This window comes from Aristolochia californica, unplaced genomic scaffold, assembly GCF_029961685.1.
Source record: "Aristolochia californica isolate CCGP_79_NKW_82.1479 unplaced genomic scaffold, dmAriCali1.0.hap1 SCAF_3, whole genome shotgun sequence".
Lineage (NCBI taxonomy): Eukaryota > Viridiplantae > Streptophyta > Magnoliopsida > Piperales > Aristolochiaceae > Aristolochia > Aristolochia californica.
Window position 1 is genome coordinate 46,633,125 of NW_027181992.1, and position 19,396 is coordinate 46,652,520.

General features: G+C 38.3%; 4 protein-coding genes and 1 non-coding gene across 6 annotated transcripts; 3 read left to right on the forward strand and 2 right to left on the reverse strand.

Moving 5' to 3' along the window:
* The first annotated feature begins 799 nt into the window (after positions 1–799).
* Positions 800–5,764, forward strand: LOC137958776 (calmodulin). Its single transcript, XM_068805904.1, has 4 exons — positions 800–959; positions 2,385–2,542; positions 5,257–5,337; positions 5,463–5,764. The coding sequence occupies exons 1-4, from the start codon at positions 884–886 to the stop codon at positions 5,595–5,597; spliced, it is 450 nt and encodes a 149-aa protein (XP_068662005.1). The 5' UTR covers positions 800–883; the 3' UTR covers positions 5,598–5,764.
* Positions 3,437–3,557, forward strand: LOC137960725 (small nucleolar RNA snoR86). Its single transcript, XR_011114273.1, has one exon. It is a non-coding gene; the product is annotated as a small nucleolar RNA snoR86 (small nucleolar RNA).
* A 1,179-nt stretch (positions 5,765–6,943) lies between the features above and the next one.
* On the reverse strand, positions 6,944–7,414 carry LOC137959637 (zinc-finger homeodomain protein 11-like). Its single transcript, XM_068806990.1, has one exon. It carries the CDS (start codon positions 7,412–7,414, stop codon positions 6,944–6,946), a length of 471 nt encoding a protein of 156 aa, XP_068663091.1.
* A 3,547-nt stretch (positions 7,415–10,961) lies between these two features.
* LOC137959638 (phosphoribulokinase, chloroplastic-like) lies at positions 10,962–12,942 on the forward strand. Its single transcript, XM_068806991.1, has 6 exons — positions 10,962–11,372; positions 11,597–11,721; positions 11,894–11,978; positions 12,128–12,212; positions 12,325–12,569; positions 12,673–12,942. Exons 1-6 carry the CDS (start codon positions 10,962–10,964, stop codon positions 12,940–12,942), a joined length of 1,221 nt encoding a protein of 406 aa, XP_068663092.1.
* A 3,737-nt stretch (positions 12,943–16,679) lies between these two features.
* LOC137958874 (protein BASIC PENTACYSTEINE2-like) lies at positions 16,680–18,975 on the reverse strand. 2 transcript variants are annotated; one of them, XM_068806067.1, is made up of 3 exons: positions 18,826–18,975; positions 18,389–18,533; positions 16,680–17,814 (listed from the first exon to the last, which is right to left on the reverse strand). In XM_068806067.1, the coding sequence occupies exon 3, from the start codon at positions 17,704–17,706 to the stop codon at positions 16,861–16,863; it is 846 nt and encodes a 281-aa protein (XP_068662168.1). In that variant the 5' UTR covers positions 17,707–17,814; positions 18,389–18,533; positions 18,826–18,975; the 3' UTR covers positions 16,680–16,860. The 2 variants fall into 2 exon arrangements, with proteins under 2 accessions (XP_068662168.1, XP_068662167.1); XM_068806066.1 differs by lacking the exon at positions 18,389–18,533 and having other exon boundaries at positions 18,590–18,975.
* Positions 18,976–19,396: the final 421 nt, after the last annotated feature.

Consider the following 19,396-nt stretch of genomic DNA (forward strand, 5'->3'; position numbering starts at 1 on the left):
TGTAATTTAATTTAAATTATATTTTTAAATATTATTAATGTCACATAATATCTCAAACATAAATACACTGAAATATTTTTTATTAAATTATCTTTATATATTTGGATACAAAATAACATTTACCCATTTTCTTGTTATTTTTAATAATAAAAAATAGATAAGTAGGTAAAATTTATAAATACCTAATACAGTAAAAAATTATTTAATTTTTATTTTATATAATGAAATAATAAATAAAAATAAAAGAGGTAAAGTTGATTCCACATTTTAATAGGGTATCTAAATGACGCCATAAAATGACGGCTACCGCCAGTTCCTGTACATTATCTCGTGGCGATTTCGTCGAATCCGCACCTGGCCCTCTCCTCCCCCGGCCTCTTGACCTGGCAACATTTCGTCGTAATTTCAGAATACGCCAAAATTAAGCTAATCCTCTTCTTCTAGTTGAGTCGCCCCCCGTGATTTGACAGAAATGCCATTACCCAAACAAGTAATTGTTATTTCCAAGAAAGCCCTTTTTTCTCCCTCGTTTGCTTTGCTGCCAGCGTCACTAGACTCCGTTAAATCGTGGAGGGGCACGAGTAAATATTCCCGTCGGGGTATTTTAGTCATATAACTGGACATATTTGTCCTTTTTGTTATGTCAAGGGTATATTATGGAATTGAACGGTATGAATCTTCTCCTCCCTCTTCTCCTCCGAAATTACTAAGCGGGCCCCGATGGTTGTCCCTGGAGGTGATATTGACCGTCCGATTCTGGCTTCCGTTGTCTATAAATAGGTGGTGGGATTTTAAACTCCTAGTATCAGGAGTTCTTGAGCACTAAACAGACAAGCTTTGAGATTTATTTCTGTAGTTTGTCTCAGGCAGGAGAGGAGAGGAAATGGCCGAGCAGTTGACGGAAGAGCAGATCTCTGAGTTCAAGGAAGCTTTCAGTCTGTTCGACAAGGATGGAGATGGTATGATGGATTTCTCTTATGTCGTTTTCTTGTCTGTTGGATTTTGAGATCCTTAAATCGGGGGTTTCATGTGTTTCCTCTGCTCGGGATCTTTATACATTCGTACTTGGTAGTTTGGGCTTAATCTGCATTAGGATATCATAATTTCATTGCGGAAACTTGGAGATCATGCTCCTGGATGGCTGTTCATCGGTTTTCTTCAGTTGCGTTATTTTCGGTTTGATTTATGAGATTTTCTGTTGGCTAGACTTAGTTATGTGCTCAGATTTGTTTTTGCATTTGCATCTGGATGCGACTTGTGCGGGTTTCGTTAGTTTATTTTGCCTTGATTGGGATTTCTGCTGCTGTGATGAGAAGTTATCTGCGATTAGATGGTGAATAATTGGATCTATTTCTTTGTCTTTCCCTTGGTTTCTGCAATGGTAAAGGAATGTGCTTATGAGGTCAAAACTGTTGCTTCTTATGTTGTCTACGTCCGTTTTTTTGCTCCTTGTTGGGAGTTTTTTGTTTGGCCGTGCCCTTTTCTTGTTATAACTAATTTCTCTTTTTAATCGTGAATCAATTTCTGGACTATTGACGTCATTTCAAAGAGACTTAGTTTTGTTCACTATACATTTTCTTCTCTTGATTCGTCAGCCTTTTATTTTGTTCTTCTCGAGTAGCTTGTTCTGGATTTATCACGTCTTTTGATATGGCGATCCCTGGAGTACAATCTTCCGATATTTTATGGTAATCGTTTAGCCTGATCTACATGAATGTTCTGGTGATTTTCAAGTTCAAAGCGCCTATGTCTTTTGTTTCTTTTCCTTGATTTGGGGCTAATTTTTAGTCTCGAAGCACTAAATACCATGGCGTCAGAATTTTTGGCAGTTAATAAACCTTAAATCACCAGATAAGGATTGCCGTTTACTAATACAAATTATGATCCAAAAAGTAACAGTGCTGTTCTCCTCTTTTTTGCATTTTGAATAACGATGCTTGCAGTATTTTGAGGTATTTGAAATTTTTCTGGGGCTTTTCATAAGTATTCACGGCAGCCTTAATTTTTCTAGCACTTTCTTGTGCTAAAGGGAGGCTTGATAAGTTTTTCTTGTCTTCCTTTAATAGGAGACTGTGGTTAGGAGTAATTGGTTCCTCAATTTTGATGATTTTAAGACGGCTATAATTTGAGCTATGATGAGAAGGAAGTTTTTAATTTCCTTACTGTTTCCTGATGATTTGCATTGGTTGATTTGGAGACATGTGCAAATATACATTTCATTTTACAATCTGTGCACAATTTCCGTGCTCTTTACCGATGTACTCAAATATATTTGGTTTTTTTGGATTGTTGCAGCCACATCTATATCATTTGACGCTCCCATCTGATCATTGTCTTTTTTTTTTTTTTTTTTTGAAATGGTGATCTGATCATTGTCTTTGTAGGTTGCATAACTACCAAAGAATTGGGTACTGTGATGAGGTCACTGGGGCAAAATCCTACTGAAGCTGAACTACAGGATATGATTAATGAGGTTGATGCAGATCAGAATGGGACAATTGATTTCCCTGAATTCTTAAACTTGATGGCCCGTAAAATGAAGGTAAAACAGCTTTTCTGTGACTTGCTAGTATTTGAGAATATTTATTAGTTTTGTGTTCAATTGCTATCTATTTTGCTTCTTAATAATAATTTTGTAGATTATAATGTTTTAAGTTGATATGTTTCAAATGCACTTCATGAGGGTACTGACATATTTTGAGCTTTATTTTTTGGATATCTTCATGTGCATTAGTGAAATATCCTGAGTCACTTTTATGTGGCGAAGTTTGTTGATATCATTTCTGAGGAGCTATTTTCCTTTTCAATAATTGGTCTGGTTTTTGGGTTTTCTTCCTTTTGCTATAATTGATAAGGTATCTACTAGCTGCACTATGGATCGCTTGACTTGTTCTAGTCCAGGAAATTGGTATTGCACGTGCATGGCTGGAATATGTCATGCAAGTTACTTCTATTTATCTTGGTGCAGTTGTGTGATGGCTTTTTTTCATGCTGTTGTTCTACTCTTTTTCCAGTTGCACATGTAGCGAGTTGGTCATTCCCAATCATTTATTTATCTTTCATTTATGTCTGCCCAATGATGAAAACGGAGCAGTAGGCACTTCATTGCCAAAATAAATGTTCATTTTTTTATATTTTACAATGGAACTAATTAATGTAGCCTATAAAGTAAGGAAATATATGATGTGTAAAGCATGAAAAGTTCCTTTTAATGTATTATTGATTAATTAACATTTCATTTGTCATGGTTGGCTTTTCTGTAAGTTTTGAAATAGAAGTGCAATGATAAGGGTTTCTGTTTTCCAGTCTTCTAGGGTAATGGTGGATTTATTATGCAAGCCTCCGGGGCTTTCTTCCTTCATGAACTATTCTTCCTCTTTTTTAAAAAAAAACGTATGGATGTTATATGGATGTGAATGAGGAAAGCCAATTAGCAGTGCAAATGCACCGATTGCAATGGTGCCTATTTGTGTTGAATGTTGGCAATAACAAAGCCGATTCTCCGTGCCTCTCAAATCCTCTAGTTTTGAAGACGGCCTCGAACAAGTCGGAAAATTACTTGCTTGATTTTCTTAAATTTCTTATTTTATAGAAAAATGTTGTGGTTGCTCTATGCAAATTACCACATTAAAAAGGTCCGTGTAAGATTTGGAAATCAAAATCAAAATAGACATCCAATTGCCTCTCATTATATTAAAAAACAACAGATATCCTATGATAGAATTATGAGTTCCTCCTGGCAAACTAGTCATTGGCTGTAATCAGTTGTAAGGTGTCTCCACTGTGTTTTCATCTTAGGATTTCTAACATCATAAAAAACAATGTTGGCCTGCGGAGGAAAAGTCTTGTTGATCATGTGTGCATATGGTGTGCATGTTCCAAATCTTTTTTTGTCAATCCAAATTTTCTTCCTTATTTTGGTTTTTTTAATGATTTTGATTCAGTTTGGCATTCAAATATGGTTTGCAACACTTTTTTTAAAGTTTATTTTATTGTTTTTATAACAGTGAGAACTGAGGGCACCTGTTCGTTTTGCCGACTTCATATACTCAAGTTATTTCGATTTTGTATTACTTTTATCTTGTTTTCAGAAAACTCTGTTATCATTACCAAGGTGAATTTAGTTGTTTCTTTTCACAATTGAGTTGTCAGTCTCTCTGAATAAGGGCATTTACTGAATGTAGTCTTGGCTTTCTTAAATATTTTTTTATTGTTTCTATCTGAAGTGCAGAGGCATTCTAATCTTCTTTTTTCTTTCTAAATTCAGTCATTATGCAATTTAAGCTTGGAAGTACTGCAGATTTTCATTATTATTTTTTAAACTGGGACCAGTTGGAGGGGTTTTACTCACGGAAAGGGTTTGTCCAGTCTTTGTAATCTTAAATCAGTAGGAATTCAATTTTATATTTACTTTTTTTACACCATGCGTTTTAAAAAAAAAATCTGGATAGAAACAAGATCATTTAATGTTTTGGTTTATGAATTGTTGACATTCTTCCACGACAAAGTTCTTTCTATATTAAAAGTCTGTTTTGCTGGTTTACTCCAGCTGCCCTCTGTTCTTTGTCCTTCTTCCCAAGTAGTACCGTTTGATCAATAATTCCTACACACCTGGGATATACTTCTGTTTTTTATATATTTAAATCTTCTTGTTATCTCAATTTCCAAATATGGCTCGATGTCAATAAGCATGGGAATTGAAATTGATTTCCTCTGGATGCTATGTCGGATGGGCAAGAGGATCAGTGCATGGTAGAAGTTACAGCATCTTCTAATTAATAAAAAATGTAAACAAATGCTTGAAATATGGTGGACAATCGACAATGATACTGGGTTCATTGCAAAGAAAAGTGGTAACAAATTTCCACACCAATTGCAGTAATAGGTTAGTAAAGATACTGGCATGTGGCTGTCATTGCCCAGGATGTTGGCACAAAGAGAGGTAGGTCACATTACAGTTTTGTTTTGTAGGAAATTCTGAGTGTTAATTACTGATGCTAATTGGTAATTAGCACATTATAAGTTGAAATTTCCTTGACCCTAGTCTTGATATTGAAATAAGTGTCATGTTTTATAAGGAAATAATAAAAGATGGTCAGGTTGGATATGGTCATCTATGTTTGTCGTTTCTTTATATATGCCTATCCTGTTCATTCTCTCCAGGAAGCATAACCTGTGTCTGTTACCAGTTTCTTTCGTGAGTGCCCGATTGATGGTTGAAGTGCTTATTTCTAGTCTATGTTTTTGTCGTTTCAGGATACTGATTCTGAAGAGGAACTGAAAGAGGCTTTCAAGGTCTTTGATAAGGATCAAAATGGATTCATTTCTGCTGCCGAGGTAAGATCTGTTTCTCTAAATGCTATTCAAAGAACTCAGCTCCCGTTCTTGTAATCATGTTTACTGTTTAGGGTTTATGCCTACTTATTTTCTACCTGTGACACAAGTTCCATTGTGGTGAGCAGCTAAGGCATGTAATGACCAATCTGGGGGAGAAACTAACGGATGAGGAAGTTGATGAGATGATCCGTGAGGCTGATGTTGACGGTGATGGACAGGTCAACTATGAGGAATTTGTGAGAATGATGTTGGCCAAGTAGATAAGGCCGGCATAAAGGTTGACATGTTTTGGGCTATTATAAGCTATTGGTAAAATGGACATATATACTCTTGTAGTAGTACCATCATTCTCATATTTAATGTTGTGGATTAGAACCATATCCTTTTTCCTGTGTCCCTAGTTTGAATGGTAGTTCCTTTGGATTTACCTGGATGGCTTGACTTGTCTCTTTTCTTTTGCTGTTGTAATGCAGCTCACTCTATGTTTAGAAATATATTTAGATAACCGTTGTTTGAGTAGTGTCTAAAAAAGTAATGGCCGTTCCTTGTAAAACATAAAATGGTCCTTGACGCGGCCTTGTTTGTCCGTTAAGTTGTTCTTATTCTGCTTCGCAACCTGAGTTACTGTCGTGCGAATTGCCCCTCTGAGAGTGAAACAGTCTCGTTTGCGACGTGAGATCTTTAAAATTATTTGCTGGATGGAGTTCGAGCAGATTTTACTCTTTCCTAATGATTTATTTGATGAAAGTGTCAGCCCACATCTCGGAACTGGTCGCTTTTACTAGAAAAAAAATTCCAGGGCGTTTACCCATCTGGGGTGAAATAGTACAGAAAGACGTCACTCTCCTATTCGCAAACTGTGAAACGAGATTACGTGATCATTCTGGAAACTTGGGAGTGTCGGGGGACGGCAATTCACGCAGGCTACTATCAACAATCTCGCGTCCACGTGGGTCCAGTTCTATTATTAAAAAATATATTTTTAATTTTTTAATATCACGACTAGGCGAATTTTCATACTTGCAGTTAATGCATCGTGTCTGTTCTTAATTTTAGAGACAAATGACTATTATATTATAATAAAGTAATAAAAAGATAAAATCATTTACTCCCTAATGATGAAAAATCAAAACTTCTGCAATCTTAAATTTTGTAGAGTTCTGAAATTATGCGAAGCATGAGAGAAACTGAGTCTTTGGTCATGCAGATGATCATGGAGAGGGAAGCAGATATTCTTCTGATCATGGTCGGTGACTCCATTACTACTACTTTGAAGCGTGCAGAGCCAACTTATCTTTTCAATTAAGTCGCCATTTTCTTTTCTTTTTTGTCCTTTAATTACTTACCTTTCCAATAGCCCTTTTGGAAGAGGAAAATATTGATGATTTTTTTTTTAAATATGGTTTAAATATGGTTTTGCATTCAGTTTCAGTCTTGCCGGCGGTCCGAGCAGTTGGTCGTCTCTTCCGTCATCGAATTCGTAAGCAAAATTCATTGGAGAAATGTTTTCATTAAATGAAAAATTGACCATTTTCGAACTTTAGTTCTTGCAGGAGCATGAACGATCAGAGAAAAAGAAAAAAGAAAAAAACCCAGAAATATATATCTACTCTATGGCCGAGGAGAAGTCATTGCAGTGGCCATTACGCGCAGAGGAAGCAGAAGCACTTGTGCTCTTGTGATTATGCATCCAGACTTTGAACACCTGTCGGCTGACCCCAATTGCCTTGCAGAACCTCTGGATCTCCATCTCGTCTTCCTTGTCTCTCCTCTGGATCCTCCATCCAATCTTCTCCGCGAACTTGTGCATCTTCTCCTTCTGCTCCGGCGAGAACTTGGTCCTCGTTCGTCGCTTCGCCACGGGGTCGGACTCCTCCGACTCCGCTTGGATGTGGCGCCCCGCCACCACCTTTCGGTGGAAGTTGCGGTGGCAGCCGCATGCGGCGCACTGTAGCCCGCTCGGTTCACTGGGTGTGAACTCGCCGCATCCGTCCGTCGCGTAGCTGCCGAGGCTCGCCGCGTGGTTTCTCTGGCATTCTCTGTAGCACTCATTCGAGTTGTCGGACTCCAGCTCCATCACTTCGCGAGATCCCTCTTACCCGGATGAATAACCGATCGATTCCTCCTGCTACTAAATAAATGGACAGCAAGCTAAGAATCAAGGGGGGTTCTCACTTCCCTCCCTGTTCCCGTCGGAAACTACGAACTACAAAGCAGAACAGAATACTCTTCTGAACTCTGGAGCCTCGATTCTGATCTCTGGTCTCTACCGATCGATTCCTTCTGCTACTAAATAAATGGACAGCAAGATAAGAATCAAGGGGGGTTCTCACTTCCCTCCCTGTTCCCGTCAGAAACTACGAACTACAAAGCAGAACAGAATACTCTTCTGAACTCTGGAGCCTCGACTCTGATCACTGGTCTCTACCCTTTACCCTTTAAAAGGAAGGACAGAAGAAGGAAGAAGAAGAAGAAGAAGGAGCTGTCTGTCCGACTAGGGGAGGAGATGAAAGAGACTGTCGAGCTTCGATTACAAGTCATGGCTTCGTAAAGAGTGAAATTACAGGAATGGTCATGTCAGTGATCATAACAGAGAATTGTTTATACGATACAGGTTTCTCTCCATAGAACACGAACAAGACCTTAAGAGTCTACTCTCCTCTATCATTCTACTTTTTCAATTCCTCTGAATTTTCTTTTCATTATTTTCTTCTGAGAGTGTTCTTAGGGAAGTAGGGAGCCTTGCCCTTTGATGATTATTGACAAAATAGATTAATTGGGTTTCAATTAGATGGAATCACTCTCATTAATTGGGTCTCTTCCTGGTTCATGAACTGAACCTCTCTCTTTCCTCACATGGTGTCAACAATTGAAAATCCCATTTCCCTAATTAAACCAGCTAATTAGCCCCTAATTACAAGTATTCTATAACCAAATGTGATCTTCCATAAACTAAATCCCATTTCTTGCTCCACAACTAACTAAAATTTAAAACCCGAGTTTAATTAGCTTAACCGGTTCAATCTCTAACGAAGATTAGCAAAAGATTAACTCAATTTGCTTTCCCACATTTTTTAATTGGTTTACTTAGGTGACCTAACCAAGAAAATCTAGTTGGGTCATCCATTAATCGATTCCATTTGGAGGCACCCATGAACTACACTTGAGCTTCGACTAAACCATTTCCAAAGGTTTACAGCATCATTTTTGTCTATATTTATCTTCAGGTTGTGTTTGGAACACAAAAAGTGGAGAAAAAAGAAAATAAAGAAAAAAAAAAAGGTTTCTTAGAAAGTGATTTTCTCTTTTATTTTTTTTCTCTTTATAATTATTTGATGTCAAACAACAGAAAATACATTTCTCTCCCCTTTTCTTTTATTTTTTAGGGGCTCCAAACAAACCCTAATACTCGGCCTAGGGAAAGGGTGAGTTTGACCATTGGTCGAACCATCTCTATAAAATCTGAGTCGACCCAACCGAATTGTGAGTTAAATTTCTTCATATATATGAAATAATAATTAGAAAACATCAAACTCGGAGATTTGCATGGATTGACACATTACATGCACATGTACCAAAACCCCCCAAATAGAAGCTCTGCGACAAGCAAGCATTGCACGAACCCTTCTTTACTCCCTCTCTCTCTCTCTCTTTTCTCCATTTCGTTCGAGTCAACAGTAGATAAATCTCTCCTCGCTGCTTCCTGCCCTTTTAATATCTTCACGATATCAGAAGAATCGGCTCAAGTTCATGAATCCTATGCACCTTCCGCACGTCTCTTCTTCCTTCCTTCCCGAAATATACGATTCATCTTCCTCAAAAGATCAAATTCAAACACTCTCCCATTTAACTATTCCATCTCGGTCACGCTGAATCTGTATTTTATCGAGCTCTAAACGCGATTTAAGTTGTGGAAGATCCGTGATGTCGATTAGATTCATGGAAGGGTTCGATTCCCAGCAGTCATTGATCATTTTTTGTTGCTGTGTATGTCTTGACAGTGTGTGTGATCTTCCCGGAATAAAAAATGGCGATCGGGCATCCCCCGGTCTTCGAGACATCTCCAGACACGCGGGACATGGGTTTTCTTTTTTCTTAAACCATTGCCGGTGAGCAACTGGTTCACCTGTTTTGTAGCTCGACGACGGCAATCGGCGGCGTTAGATTTTCCGAGAAGCACCATCCGATTCAAGCGGTGAGTCGTAGACTGTGTTAAAAAAAACTCGAGGCTTTAACCAAACTCCATACTACAGTCCTAGGTACATGTGACCATTATATATCATAATTAGATTATTAAAATTTATAAATAAATAATATTTATAAATAATTATTAAATAATTAAACTCAAATTTTCATTGATAAATTTAAATTATTTGTGGTAAGTATCTTAAAATACTAAATATATAGATCAATAATAAATAAATTATAACTTAAAAATAATTTATTAATATAATTAATACATTACTTATTAAACATAATAATAAATATTTAAGTTTAAAACACAATAAAAACTAAATAATCTATAGATTTAGAGAAATACACTTTTCAATTTGTTTCCGACGAGAGATCTGGAGATAGAAAAATCTAAATAATAAAGTGATTTGTGACTTTATTTATTGTATTTTCTTTTTTTTTACTCAGACTCAGGAGTTGACTAGGGCACTTGAAAAACCTTAGGGTGTGTCTCCCTAGTCGGATATAATATATGAGTCTGAAAATTAATGTCAGAGTGGTTTCCTCCACTCTTGTAGGCGATAGCTTTCCGCACCTAACAGATCAATATGTTGGGTTGTATTAACTAAACCATTGCAAGAAATGATTCATGTTTTCGTCTTGGAATATTTGAGAGTTGGGATTTGAAATAGTATATGTATGGAACAAAATTAGCTATTTTTTTCTAATATTTGACTTATGACTTTAATCTATATACCATTTAACCTAAGTTTTTATACCTCATTTCATGTATTATTTATTTATCGAATGATAAAGAGGGTAATTGAATAAATAAATCATAAATTTGATTAAAAAATCACCAAATTATATATATAAAAGCCTGAAAAGACAACAATTTAATGTATAAAAATGATTAAAAATTAAAAATCTTTAGAAAAATTACTAGAATTATATAATATTTATATAAATTATTGAACTATAAACAAATAAAATCAACATTTGATCTCCTGGACCAAACCCATTACCTAGCAGGAGTTGTATTGAACGAGGCCCATCGTGTTTTGTCCGGGAGATCACACATCCCGCACGGCCCATCCCTACATCGTTCTGGCCTCTAGTGTTTCTTGGCTGGTCCGGACGTTGGAATGGACCTTTTAACTCAGGCGTTAAAAGAAGACGCATATGGGTACTTAGGACTTGTCTTCTTCTGTTAATTTGGTCACCCTCGTGAAAAGATGGAATGTCCAGATTCCAAGCTAACACTGAAGCCTGTGTATTATCGTCGTTGCTGGACTATTGCTTCTGGTGGCGGATTTACGCAGAAAAATCGAGAAGCGTTCCTGAAAGGAGAATAACCAGCAAAAGTGACTACATTTAAGAAGCAGAGGCAGCAGAAGAGGCCTTTCTTTCTCTCGTTTTCTTTCCAAACTACAGACAGAGGAGGGAGAACAATGGCCTGCGCCAAGGTCTTCATGCCCGCCACCTACCCAGATGGCTATGAATTGAGAGGAAGATCTCAACCACTGTGTTCAACCGAAGGGAAACGGATGAAGCAGAAACAGCAGCATTTGTACAGGAGAAGCAGGCCTATCTCAGCTGTCGACTCGCAGACGGTGGTGATCGGACTGGCTGCTGATTCTGGTTGCGGGAAGAGCACCTTCATGCGCCGGCTGACGAACGTTTTCGGAGGCGCCGCGGAACCTCCCAAGGGAGGAAACCCGGATTCGAATACCCTCATTGGCGACATCACCACTGTTATCTGCTTGGACGACTATCACTCCTTGGATCGTCTCGGAAGGAAAGAGAAAGGAGTCACTGCACTTGATCCTAGGGCTAATCACTTTGATCTCATGTATCACCAGGTCTACCTTCTCTTCATCACCCCCTACGCTCCATCCACAAATTTCCAGCTGCTTAATATCTTGTAGTTACAGCTACTATTGATCTTAACTGCAGAAAAAAATCCTTCATTCTTGACTACTTCCAACTTTTTTTATAGTATTCCAGAATCCATTTAACACTGCGGGAAAGAATGGATAATCCAACACGAGTTGATGGTTTGACTTGAACTTCTATATCCATGCAGGTGAAACGTCTCAAGGAGGGAGTCGCAGTAGAGAAACCCATTTACAATCACCTGACAGGCCTAATTGATTCCCCTGAAAGAATCGAACCCCCCAAAATCCTGATCATTGAAGGCCTTCACCCACTGTAAGTAGTTCTGGTCAATCTGGCCGGACTTCAACAACAGCTGTTTCTCCTGTCTGTAATGGGTCGAGTGGCGTGAGTACTGTGAAACTCAGAAACGAACGTCCTGAAGCCGTCACCACGTTAGGTGACTGCCGCGTGTGAGATGATAAGGTAGTGGCTCTGATTTTTGCAGGTACGATCCCCGAGTGCGAAAGCTTCTCGATTTCAGCATCTACTTTGACATCAGCAACGACGTCAAGTTCGCGTGGAAGATACAGGCCTGTGTCTAACCTCCCGCCTGACTGCAGACAAATGCCTTCCTGTTTCCAGAAGTCAACAGAAACCCTTTCGTGTTCTCCTTTTATAGCGTATAATTAGTCTTTTTATTCTATTTTCGCCTTTCTGAAACGTTCGATCATATACACAGAGAGACATGACAGAACGCGGGCACAATTTAGAGAGTATAAAAGCCAGCATTACAGCGAGGAAGGTAGACTTCGATGCGTACGTAGGTGAGTAGTTTGCACAGGAATCGGCAAATCCCAGCTTGGGGTAGCCGATGATCATAACTCGAACAGTATATAGGTTCTCATTTAGTGAGAATGAGTTTTTCTTGCCGAGCAGATCCTCAGAAAGAGTTTGCAGACGTGGTGATCGAGGTCCTCCCCACGCAGCTCATCCCAGATGACAACAATGGGAAGATCCTCAGGGTTCGAATGGTGATGAAAGAAGGTGTTAAAAACTTCGAAACAGTGTACCTCTTTGATGAAGGCTCCATCATTGATTGGATCCCATGCGGAAGGAAGCTCACTTGCTCCTATCCAGGAATCAAGTTTTACTACGGCCCGGAAACTTACTATTCCTCGGAGGTGATCGTATTCAAGATACCCATTGAGAGATTTTCAATTTCTGAGACAATTCGTCTGCAATTGATTGAGAGAAACTGTTTGATCTTGATTTCTGGTTTCGTAGGTGTCAGTTCTGGAAATGGATGGGCAATTTGATAAATTAGAGGAGCTCATCTACGTCGAGAGCCATCTGAGCAACATATCTACCAAATTCTACGGCGAGGTCACCCAGCAAATGCTGAGGCACGCCGGTTTCCCTGGAAGCAACAATGGCACTGGTCTTTTTCAAACAATACTCGGATTGAAGATCAGAGACCTTTACAACCAGATTCAAAACGAGAGCAAAGAGAAGGCTGGGAAAGCTGATCGGGAAATAAGCAGAGCTTATTACTAATGGAGTTTTACCAGGGTATAGAAATCGATAAACTCATGTTGGTCCTCTTCCTTACTTCGGAAACTTTTGTGACATTGAAAAGAATAAAGAAAATCCCTTTACTGGTTCTGCCTCACCTGTGGGTAACTCAGGGTAGGCAAACTCAAGGAAAATGAACTTGAATAATATGAGAAATCAGGAGGCCAAGTGACTTAATAATTCCAGGAAAACATTTCATGGTAACAAACATGAAATTTAGTTACAGACTGGAGGATATCGAATAAGAAAGCCAATGATTCACATGAAACAATTGATTTGTCACAATACCTAGACAAATATGATGAATAAACCCCTGAATCTATTAAAACCTTTGCATTCTCTCAAATCAATACAGGACTTATCCAAGCTTCCACGGCTGTGAATCTCTGGAATTAGAAGATTTCCCATTTGCAACCAAAACTCAGACTTCTGACCACTCAAAGCAAATTATTCAGTAACATTTCTACTAGTTTCAATTATGTTTCTCCAATGCCAGATATGGCTCGAGTTTGTCACCCCAAACTTTCCATATTGCATTGCAATTTGAAATTATCAGTCATGTTTCAGGAAGAATGGAGCAGCAAAAAGAAGAAGAAAAAAACACCCAATCACCACAGACATAACACACAAGTAATGAAACCAAGAGGGCCAAAGAATTTTGCAATTTACTCCAGAAATTTGCCACATGCCCTAATTTCGAGCCCCACTCACCTGAACCCACAACCATGTCAATGACAAGCCCATGCAGACAAAATAGCAACAACAGCATCACATAAATGGTACTGCAATTAGGTCAAACAGATTTCTGTCCATGCTTGGCATTTCTAAGCTACATTGCTTAGTGAAGCAATGCAGACCTGAATAAGGTTATCTAGACCTCCAACATGCATAGTCTGGATGCTATATAATATACCCCATTTTTACTCTGCAAATTTCATGGTCTAGATTGGTACTAGTTCACTAACTTCAGCAGTTCCCCATTGAAAGCCACCTCCAATTTCCAGGTCACACTACTCTTCTTACCAAGACTGGTAACATAAACACCTCCTTTCCATCCATTAATCTAGATGTCTGTATCACTAATCTTGGTTGAGTATCATCCACAAGAGTTCCTGCAATTTAACTTCAAAATACAAGAGTCTGATCATTGTCAGATTGCTTATTTGCTTTGTTCCACTTTCCCAGTAAACAACTAGAACCCTCGTCACATGACTTTTTGTTTTACAAGTTCAGTGAATACGAAAAATTACATACCCTTTTTGGTGCTCTACCATGTTTTTATAAAAAAAAATTGTGCTCTACGTTTAGATAATATAGAAACAGTCCAGGCAATTGGTCAAAGCTTTGCAAGTAGTTCAGATTCTTGCTGCTTTATCATTTCATAAAAGGTGTCAGATTCTTGTTGCTTTATCATTTCATAAAAGGTGTTTACTCCAGAAGGAGCATATCTCAATTCAGATTCCTTAGATTTTCAAAAGGATGACATGAATAACATTTTACAACTAATTGGCTGGCAAAGGGGAGTGGGGGGTGGGGTTCTCTGGTTGAAGTCTCACTGGGGTAAGGATTTTAATATAAAAATAGAAGAAAAAAAAAAGATAAAAACATTCAGAAAAAATGGAGATCTAATTTTTTCTAGATAAAAAAGAAATTAAAAAACAGCAAGTAGTAGAAAAAAGACAAAGCAACATTCATATCATAATCATCATATATGTATCCACTTCTAAGGTTTCACCAAACACACACTTCACAGCAAACATTAAATTTACCAAAAGCAGACAGACATTTGCATGTGTTTGTTTTTTGTTATAGTGCACTAGGTACATCCTCTCAAATATGTGTACCAGAGAAGTGATGCAGACAATGTTTTTCTTTATTTTGAGGGATAGTTTTTCCAGTGTAAACTAATGGAAAGACGACCCAAATAATTTGACCTTGAGCATCAATACGAAAAAATCACCAAGAACACATTACAATGCAACTTGCAATCCAAAAACATAAGTGAAACAAAATGGTAGCCAAGAAAGAGACGCAAACGATTATGAACAATAATGATTTCACATGTGTGTATATCAATCTTAGGATGCTGATCGGACACCAGTAACTATTACCACACAACAATTAACAGTCACAACTTCTACTGACATGCCAATTTAGATGAGATTACTTGCATGCTTACCAATCAGAATGTAGGAAAGAAATATTTGACGATTTGGAATACAAAACTCCAATCTCAAAGGAGATACTATCTTGGCAGCAATTGATTATATAAGATTTTGTGAAGTAAATACGGCATATATTCCATAAATAAATGGTTAACTGAATAACAAGAGCAACAGTAAAAGTGCAGCACATTAAAATTTAACAAGAAGGCAAAAAGACTATTCCCATCAGTTCACGCTACACAATAAAAGGGACTATGATCTAAAATGATCTATTTAAAAAAAAGAGTTGAGTCACCCATGGCAAACAATGAAGGTTGAAAGACTTAACTGGAAACAGAACGATCTGAGATGGGCATTTATTACTTTTTATGTTACAAGAAAGTTAACTACAACAAAGCTGAGGCAAACATGGATATCAAGGATGGATTACAAACAAGATAACACTAACAAACACTTTAATAATGTAAAACCAGCACAGTACAGAGTGACAAAAATGAAGCTGGCTAAAAACTTCCATTAATATTCAAATAAGTCAATGACAAGCCAACGAGCAACATTAAGTTGCACAATTTGGTCAACATTTTATCATATTTATGATGCTTATAACATTTAGTACAATGTTGAGATTGAAAAAGTTTACATCTTATAACCATTAGCCAAACTGAACGACTACAAGAGGAATCATGTAGAGGCATTACCAGGAGACTTCAGCCATAACCAATCTATCATAGTGCAAGCTGGTGATTTGGGCATTTGGCTCAATTGTCACATGGGAGGTTTCTAGTGTGAGGTCTTAGGTTCAGGTACCACTAAGGGTAAGGAGGGGGTGTCTCTGTGTGTAGCCAACATTCAAAAAAACAAAACATTTAAATAACAGTTGGAAACATTCAGGCTCAAGTTAAGAGAGATCTAGGATATATTTAGATTTACTTGAAAGAAAAATACAGAGTTGATACCTAAGGCCATTTGGTCTAGTGGTATTCTGTTTACATTAGGTGCGTCAGGTCGCGAGTTCAAATCGCACCACGCCCCTCTCAAAAAAAAAAAAAAAATACAGAGTTGACGACTAGTTAGGAGCAAAAAACGATCTTTACTATCCATGTGCTGACAAATTCAAACGAGCATGAAAAAGCTTTGGGAGGGATATGCTTAGTAGTAAAAGATGTTAATGAGGAAAAAAAAAAAAAAACTGACCTGTTATTACCGACACCCCCATGCCTACTTGGCTTTTGCGGTAAAAGGTTGTCAATTATATATCTAAATAAGAGAAGTAAATCCAATTACTTTCTTTTCTGAATGCTCATAAAGATGAATACATTTCAGTGTTGTACATTATGAGCCTGTAACCTGTTACTGTGACACGCATATGTTATATACAAAAACTAATCAAGCTCCACATTCACCAAGGGAACTAGAAATTATCCATGAAACAATCTTCAGTAAGATCTGTGTGAACAGGAAATAAATCCTTAAGGATTCCTCTCTCCTTCCATTAACCCATGTATTGTAAACATTTTTGATTTCGCCCAAACAAAAAATCAATAAAGAAGAACATAAAAAATAACTGAGTGTCTTAACTTAAAAAGGCCATTTAACAGAACTTAGAGAAAATTCCTTGACTAAAATCTGTTCGAGGAAGCCTCCACGAAAGGACTTAAACATATATATACACAGGAGAAACTGACCCAGTGCATATAAGGAGGCCTATGTTAATTCTTTGATGAAAATTGTACATCTACCTGATTGTCACAAACTTGTTTGTACCATGCTTTGCCCAGTGAGTCTTCAAATCAATTGGATTAGAAAGGTTATGCCCTTCAGAAGCTAGCTTCTCCAAAACCTTCTTAAATGCACCCTGGCTCATCTTTCGTCCAGCAATGCGGGCCCCACGTCTCTTAGTGCTCATTGGTAGTGGATACATAGATATACTAGTAGTACAACATGCAGATTGCCAACCTCCAACACCCCATTTATAGCACTGCTGAGGCGTTCCAGTACATGAGCAAACTGGTATTGGTATACCCGAAATGTCCATATCTATTCCATTGATAACCACAGCTGTACTCTTCTTCCCAGTCTTGGCTCTAGAGACTGAGCAATTTGATTCCTCCTTCTGCCCCACCTTTCTTGTCTTTTTTGTTTTGGGTGACTTGTATGCTCGGCCATTTGAGCGCTTCTTCAAGGGGCCATCCCTTTTACCAGCTGCATCCTCCATCAATGGGACATGTTCATTTTTTATCGACTCAGGATGTGGGGGAATTTGCAGCAGGTGATGAGATCCAGAAGGTACAGGTGCCAGGGCATAACTCTGGCTACTGGGTAAGACATGCAGAAACTTCTCTCTCTGAGCAATCCAACTCTCTCTCACAAAATCCATTGGCACTTGAGCTTCAGGAACCCCACAATCCCGATGAAGGTATGCACCATTTGCGGGAACCATGCATGAAGGGTCCCGACCTGAGAGGAGCGGCTTTGCATCACGCTCTGCAACAGAGGACATGAGTTGCAATCCAAGGTTCCCTTTAAGTGATTGCTCATAATATCCCCAATTTCGGATGCCCAAGCCCCCATCGTCATCCATGAAGTTAGACTGTAACAACTAAAAACACTGAATATAGTACAGAAAATACAAACTTAGTGCTTTTTTTCCGATCAGCCCATCTGCAGCATTCGATCACTTAAACTGTCCCTACAAGAGCCATTCCATGGATTGAACCAACAGTAGTGGGAATAAAATAATAGCAGCATCAGAAAGAAAAATTAAACATCTGAACATTCAAACCGAGATATGAAAATTATTCGCGAGGGACAGAGAAACAAAAGAGAGACGAACATGAGAACAAATAAATCCTATACAACAGTCGCCAACAAGCCCATCTCACCGATCGAGAAAATGGACAAGGAAAAGCACAAAATTAAAATCGAAACGTGAGACGAGGCCTCCACATATCAAAACAGACGTCTCAAAATTTTTCTCGGAGGAACCTAAAAGGGTCGATTCAGTGATCAAATCGAGACTGACAAGCAACACAAACACGAGTAACAAAAAACGCATTAAAATCCAGACCCACATACCAAAATGGAAAAAAAAACAAACATAGTAGTTACATTCAAGCTCCATAGACCAAGATCTACACTACCCACATGCCAACACTAATCCAATCCATCAGAAAAACACACTTCAAAAACACCAAAACCCCATTTTTCACAGACCCAGAACAAAACCAACCACCCTCATACAAATGCACCCAGAAAAATCGAACCTTTTAAGTTCCCACCGCGAGATCTCAACACACGGATTCTCGAGCAAATCGGACTCCACACAGCCCAGATGCAATCACCACAAGCAATAAACAAAATCAACCCAGTTCAAAGACTTGCTTCAGATACCACAATGCAAACATCAATCTAAAAAACAAAAAGAAAGAAAGATTTAGAAACAAGGGGGTAGCGAGCGGACTTACTTGGAGAAAGAGGCGCTGTGTAGGGTTCTTTTCAGCTGTGGAGAGAGAAAGAGAAAATGAAGAAAAGAGACACAAATACTGGTTTTAAAACCTTATTTATTGTCATCCCCTTTAAATATTTTCAAACTGAGCTTAAAAAGTATCAATATCCAGCAAAATACACATTAATATAAGCACTGTGACAGGTGACACCATGCGCCAAAAACTCCAATTCTTGTACTTATCCATTCACTTACAGCGCCGGATGCCTGAGTTGGGAGAGCATTTTCTTTCCCTTTTTGGCCATTTCTCCTCTGAAACCTCGCGTCCCTCTCTCTCTCGACTCTGATCTCCCGACTCCGGGAGACCTCCGCATGTGAAAATCTCATCCCTTGATCCATACCCTTCAAATCGATCTCACCCCTCCATTGGAAGAGAAACTGACGAAGCAAGTCTGCTCGGACCCCTGTGAACCAAGTGGATCTCAACTTGTAAACGTTCCCACGTGGAAACATCTGAGCCGTCGGATCCGGCTTAATGATTCTCCAAGGGATGACGAGCATTCGAGATTTATTATTTTAAAACCAAAGTATTTGATATTGTTTGTTAGTAATATTATTTTGTTCAAAAAACTGGTCTGACACGTAAATTGTCTGACTGGGAGGTCCTTGACAGCAAGAATATTCTAGAATCCATGATGGACCGAACCCACATGCTGGGCTAGGCCCATGTAATAATAATAAATGATGGGCCAAAGAACCAATCGAATCAAATATTTGGCTTCAATTAAAAAATACTTTTTTATTTAACTTTAAAATTTTATTTTAT